We start from the raw sequence: 7,139 nt of genomic DNA, 5'->3' as shown, positions 1-7,139 counted from the left end.
CATTTTAGTAAATCTAATCCGTAGTAATTTACTGGAGCAATTCGGGTTAAGTGCCTTGCTCAAGTGCATATCGACAGACTTTTTACCTAGTCGGCTTGAACCAGCTACCTTTTAGTTACTGGCCCAACACTTTTAACCACTAGGCTACCTGCTGACTTATGTGTATGCGACTACATGTGTATCCTTGTATACAGTGATATGTATATGATTTTGTATAGTCAAATACAAACAAGGAATGGATTAAGAAAGGAATATGCCTTTAATACCAAAGCAAATAAAAATTGACATTTTTTAATATTTGTATTTATTTAACCTTTATTTAACCAGGCAAGACAATAAAGAAATTATCTCCCCCAAAAATCATGTCTATATTTGCATTTAAGCCTCTGTTTTGGATTTGTCCACTTTTTTAACAGTGTTCCCTAAGTCAATGAAGAGCACATTCTTATTTGCAATGACAGCCTTATCACTCATAAAATCTTCATCAGTAACATATCCGTTTAACATGAGTCATATAATGTACATTATACACAGAGAGAAAGACCATGGCAGATGGCAGTTTTAATGTCCTTGTGTGCACTTATGGCAGAACTGGTCCACATGTATGCACATAAACATGCAAACTCACGCACACGCACACACACACGCACACGCGCACACACACACACACACACACACACACACACACACACACACACACACACACACACACACACACACACACACACACACACACACACACACACACACACACACACACACACACACACGTCAAAGCATCTCTCCATGGGAAACCACATGCCTAGTTGTGGAACCACAGACATAAACAGGTGCACTTTTGTAAACAACAAAAGCATTGTCTCCTAAAGGTTCAATTGAATACACATGCGAGCACAAACACACACACACACACACACACACACACACACACACACACACACACACACACACACACACACACACACACACACACACACACACACACACACACACACACACACACACACACACACACACACACACACACACACACACACACACACACACACACATGTACAAGTCGTCCCACTTCACATTTCCATATAGGCCGTCTCTGTTGAAAGACCATGGCAGATGAGAGAAAGACCATGGCAGATGGCAGTTTTAATGTCCTTGTGTGCACTTATGGCAGAACTGGTCCACATGTATGCACATAAACATGCAAACTCACGCACACGCACACGCACACACACACACACACACACACACACACACACACACACACACACACACACACACACACACACACACACACACACACACACACACACACACACACACACACACACGTACAAGTCGTCCCACTTCACATTTCCATATAGGCCGTCTCTGTTGAAAAAGATAAAAGCATTACAACTATATTACAAGCACTGTGTGAGTGATGTGTGTGTGTGTGTTGATGTCCTACCGCTCCGCAGCCTCTGGTCTCTCAGCTGTGTTTTGTCCAGGGGGTCTGTGAGAGGAGGTATGCTGTCAGCACCAACCCCCGCTCTGCAGCTCTCTATCAGCTTCTCCAGAGTCCCGAAACACTGCAGCATCTGCCCAGGGGATAACTACACACACACACACTCTGTTATGTTAGCAGTATTGTGTTGTAAGCTGCTACTTCATTGTCTACTTATTGATTGTTAATAAAGTGCAGTTATTCTCACATACAGCGCCTTCAGAAAGTATTCACACCCATTTACTTTTTCCACATTTTGTTGTGTTACAGTCTGAATTTAAAATGGATTAAATTGAGATTTTGTGTCAATAAGTATTCAACCTCTGTTATGGCAAGCCTAAATAAGTTAAGGACTAAAAATGTACTTAACCAGTCACATAATGAGTTGCATGCACTCACTCTGTATCCAATAAAAGTGCTTAACATGATTTTTGAATGACTACCTCATCTCTGTACCACACATACAATTATCTGTAAGGTCCCTCAGCCAAGAAGTGAATTTCAAATACAGATACAACAACAAAGAACAGGGAGGTTTTCCAATGCCTCGTAAAGAAGGGCACCTATTGGTAGATGGGTCAAAATAAACAAATATTGAATACCTTTGAGCATGGTGAAGTTATTATTACACTTCAAATTAAATCAAATCAAAGTTTATTTGTCACGTGCACCGAATACAACAGGTGAAGACTTTACAGTGAAATGCTTACTTACAGGCTCTAACCAACAGTGCAAAAAAGGTATTAGATGAGCAATAGGTAAGTAAAGACATAAAACAACAGCAAAAAGACAGTGAAAAATAACAGTAGCAAGGCTATAACAGGAGCGAGGCTATAACAGTAGCGAGGCTACATACAGGCACCGGTTAGTCGGGCTGATTGAGGTAGTATATACATGTATATATGGATGGTGTGTCAATACACCCAGTCACTACAAAGATACAGGCGTCCTTCCTAACTCAGTTGTCGGACAGGAAGGAAACTGCTCAGGGATTTCACCATGAGGCCAATGGTGAATTTAAAACAGTTACAGATTTGAATTGCTGTGATAGGAGAAAACTGAGGATGGAGCCACAACATTGTAGTTATTCCACCTAAATGACAGTGAGAAGAAGGAAGCCTGTGCAGAATACAAATATTCCCAAACATGCATCCTGTTTGCAATAAGGCACAAAAGTAAAACTTCAAAAAATGTTGCAAAGAAATAAACTTTATGTTCTGAATACAAAGCGTTAAAACTTTATGTCCTGAATATAATCTATTTAATCAATTTTGAATTCAGGCTGTAGCACAACAAACGTGGAATAAGTCAAGTGATAGGCACTGTATTTATACAGCTCATTACAATGACTACAAGGCCTTGCATGGGTGGGCATAACATGGGAGGTATTAGTCACTCCAGTATGTACATGTGTGTGTCTGTGCATGTGTGTGTGTGTGTGTGTGTGTGTGTGTGTGTGTGTGTGTGTGTGTGTGTGTGTGTGTGTGTGTGTGTGTGTGTGTGTGTGTGTGTGTGTGTGTGTGTGTGTGTGTGTGTGTGTATGTGTGTGTGTGCAGTGAGCAGTAATAGTTGAACTTTCAAGTTTTTTTTCCATGTGTAATGAATACTTTGGAAATCATATTCACTTGTGTTCTCACGATAATACCGAGCAACTCACCTGAAGTGTCCATCCTTCAGAGGAGTGGTGGATTCTGTAAGTGTGGACGTACGGTGTCTTTCTGAACCATAGAGAGAAAGGATTTACACTCAGAATCAGGATATCCATTTTCACAACCTTATGTTAATATAAACCAAAGGTAAAACAAACTGGCGACATTGAAACACACATTGAAAAAACGATCCACTCATTCTGAAAGTGCTCTTAGTTCTAATTACGTATTTCTACTCATCTCAGTACAAGACACCTTGTTTTGTCTCTAAACTTCTATGAGTACTTTTCAGCAAATTAATCGACCATTTCAATTTTCTGTTAAATTATTGTTATTTTTACATGCTACAGCAATTGATAATGGTCCTAACAAACAATCTAGTTGAACTGAAATAATAATAAACCTTTGTAGCTGAGTGACAGACTAAAATTTAGATACAGAAAATGTAATATTTATATTTAAGAAAATGTGTTTGCTTGCTTGAGCGCTCTAAAAGCTTTGTATAATAGCCTATGCCTACTCCATTTCTACATCCATATGATAGGATATTTAATATGACATTAAATAAAACGGTCTTTGATCAATCATATAATTTGTAGGCCTGAACCTCAATTAAAATACAATTCAAAGTGGCCAAATTGTGGATTTTGTCCTGTTAGAAATGACTACAACCTATTCTATAGTATCTAACATTTCATGATAAACATGAACAGAAAGCTTACATAAAGCAAACATAAAAACAGAATCAAAACTCACATGGGCCTCTGGCAGTTTAAATCGGTAAAATTATTTCAAAAACTCACTCCACAAAACAGTATAGGCTAGAGAGTGAGTTTATCAACTCACCTCACGCAGAGGCAATACATTCCTTGCAGACTCTCGCTGTCCCGCAGGAGAAAGCTCCCCTCTCTACCATGCCTCTCCAGCAACCTTTCCGTTTTCCCCTTACCGATTTTACCGTAGTAGATAGACTGGACCAGCGCGCTCTCACTCTCCGGCTCCATGAGCGTGAAACTTTGGAGATGAGCACCACTGTCACCCTTGCGTGCCATGGAGCCCTGATGAGAGAGTGCGCAGAAAGACAGACTGTGGGAAAGGGCGCGAGGCAGGAACCGACAGCGTCTTGGTGTTTCACACCTTTTTTTAAATCGTGTCAACTGCAAAAAAATGGCACCTAGTGTTTTTTTCTCAGCTTCAAGTGAAAACAAGGGCCTTTTGTCTGTGTGATTCAGACAGACAACAACATTCTCTGACAGACGGAAGTGTGTGTGCATGTGGTTCTCTCTATCTTGATCTTTTGTCCATTGTCGTATATGGAGAGAAGTACTCAATTGAAAATTAGGCCTACAGAATTATAATTAATTAGATGTGAGCATGTGACACTTTGTGGTGTTTCCTTATGAAATTGTTTTAGATCTCACTCAAGCAAAACGGTTTAGGTTTCAATTGTGCATTAAATATAGGCTAGACAAATCAATAATTATAGGCTATAGGCTACTTGGTGTTTGCATAAAATATCACTAAATTAAACTATGAGTAAGAGACAGGCTGCATCCCAGCTAGCACATTTGGTTCCTTTGAAGTTGTGGGAACTAAGTTGTTGGTTTTGCATTGGTTCTGGGAACAAAGCCATACTTTTCCTTACCTGTAAAACTGAACGTTTTTAAATTGTTAAACATTTCACCTGTTCTGGGAACATTCATTTTTAGGTTGCAGTGAGAACGTTTTACTATGGTTCCCTGAAAGTTTTTCTGGTAGGTTTTATTAACTTTCTGAGAAAGGGAAATTATAGGTTATTTGGAGGTTGAATAAGTTCCTTAAAACTTTCACCGAATGTTTCAATAATACTTTTTTAGAACACAGCTAGCTTAGGTTAACTGTTCTGACATCTAAGCACAAATAGAAATTAATTTGCTTAGGCATTAATCATGCAAACATGTTTATTTTTCATGTTTGCACGGCATCAGTGAGATTCAAACCTATGATCTTCTGTTCTCTATCCATGGACTTAGTCCACTGCATCACCACGATGGAGCTAGCATGCTATTTTTTTTACTAATACTAAGCTGTTCCCTTTAGTCTATTCAAAAAGACTAAAAAGTCATGTTCGCAGAATGTTCAGAGAATTTTAAGAAACATCGTTCTTTTGTGCGAATTTCATTACTTCAGCATAACATTTTCTGCAGGTTTTCTCATGGTTTTATTTAAAGTCATGTTCGTAGAACATCAAGAAAGCATTAGTAACGTTCAAAGAACGTTCTATGAATGTTATTGAAAAACATATACATTCCGTTCTCATTGTCAACAAAACTCTTTCTATCCTCTATCTTGTTAAGTGTGTTCAGGCGTGTTGGTCTCGCCTACTAATTGGCCACACCTGACCTTAATGAGTGCCGGTTTCCTTCGAAATGGGGTCTTTTTGAATAGACTAAAGGGAACAGCTTAGTATTAGTGTGTGATTAACCACAGTAAATTCATGATTTAACAAGGGGGGGCAATTACTTTTTCACATAGGGCCTTGAAGGTTCGGATAGCGTTTTCCCATAAATAAAATCATCTCTTAAAAACTGCATTTTGGGTTTACTTGGGTTATCTTTGTGTAATATTAAAATTAGTTTGATCTGAAACATTTAAGTGTGACAAATATGCAAAAAAATAAGAAATCAGGAAGGGGGCAAATACCTTTTCACAGCACTGTATATATTCTAAACAAAACAATGTCCTTGTTCATAACTTCTGTGCAGGGACATTCACATTGACATTCTCATTTAAATATGCAGTATTATATTTTAACTTCAATTTAAAACTATTTCAGTATGCTATTTCAAATTCTTGTTTATGCTTTTTTAGTAAACCCATTTTAGTTTTTTATCCCTTCATCACACACACACACACACACACACACACACACACACACACACACACACACACACACACACACACACACACACACACACACACACACACACACACACACACACACACACACACACACACACACACACACACACACACACACACACACACACACACACACACACACACACACACACACACCACAGCTTCATGGTGGGGGAGAAATTGCTCAGTGCACAATGCGTGGGAGGGAGCAGCGGCCGACCGACCGAAGAGCGATAGATAGGTGGTTTTGGAATGAGAAACAGATCCACTGCCAACAGTCCATCAGGTGAAATGTGAAATACTCATTTGAAAGAGACAGGCCTACCGTAGATCAAGCGTCTGTTTGGGGGTTGGGGATGTGTCAAATTTAGAGGTCTTTAGAGCCGAAAATGGCTGTCTGGTAGTAGACACATCTAGGCCCGCTACACAAATCACACTTGACTGGCTGTTTTTAAGGGGAGAGGAGTTTCCTTTTAGCAATATAAGATTCATGATCTTATTTTACTAATTCTCTGTCAACCTTTGTGTGTGAAAATATAACTATGCTACTATGGTCATCTTGAACCTCCCTTCCCTCCCCATTTACCCCCAGATATATATCCACTTCACCCAATACACACTAATCTCTCACTTCTCTCACCCCTCCACCTCTTTCACTCTCTCTCTCTGTGGTGTGACAGTGAGGGTGAAGTGTCTGTGACTACACTAATGAAAGATCAAAGAGATGCTACCAAATCAAATCAAATTTATTTATAAAGCCCTTCATACATCAGCTGATATATCAAAGTGCTGTACAGAAACCCAGCCTAAAACCCCAAACAGCAAGCAATGCAGGTGTTGAAGCACGGTGGCTAGAAAAAACTCCCTAGAAAGGCCAAAATCTAGGAAGAAACCTAGAGAGGAACCAGGCTATGAGGGGTGGCCAGTCCTCTTCTGGCTGTGCCGGGTGGAGATTATAACAGAACATGGCCAAGATGTTCAAATGTTCTTAAATGACCAGCATGGTCAAATAATAATAATCACAGTAGTTGTCGAGGGTGCAACAAGTCAGCACCTCAGGACCTCAGGAGTCAGTTGGCTTTTCATAGCCGATCATTGAGAGTATC

General features: G+C 39.6%; 1 protein-coding gene across 2 annotated transcripts; it reads right to left on the bottom strand.

Annotated features, from left to right (window-relative positions):
• Window positions 1–236: 236 nt before the first annotated feature.
• Window positions 237–4,396, bottom strand: LOC139550386 (SH2 domain-containing protein 1A-like). Of its 2 annotated transcripts, none has more exons than XM_071361257.1 (4): window positions 3,979–4,396; window positions 3,141–3,201; window positions 1,448–1,592; window positions 237–1,368 (listed from the first exon to the last, which is right to left on the bottom strand). In XM_071361257.1, the coding sequence occupies exons 1-4, from the start codon at window positions 4,182–4,184 to the stop codon at window positions 1,346–1,348; spliced, it is 435 nt and encodes a 144-aa protein (XP_071217358.1). In that variant the 5' UTR covers window positions 4,185–4,396; the 3' UTR covers window positions 237–1,345. The 2 variants fall into 2 exon arrangements, with proteins under 2 accessions (XP_071217358.1, XP_071217359.1); XM_071361258.1 differs by having other exon boundaries at window positions 237–1,093; window positions 3,979–4,313.
• Window positions 4,397–7,139: the final 2,743 nt, after the last annotated feature.

Source organism: Salvelinus alpinus, chromosome 23, assembly GCF_045679555.1.
Source record: "Salvelinus alpinus chromosome 23, SLU_Salpinus.1, whole genome shotgun sequence".
In the NCBI taxonomy this organism is placed as follows: Eukaryota; Metazoa; Chordata; class Actinopteri; order Salmoniformes; family Salmonidae; genus Salvelinus; species Salvelinus alpinus.
Note: the sequence above shows the minus strand (reverse complement) of the source record. Positions and strands in the feature narration are given on the sequence as shown.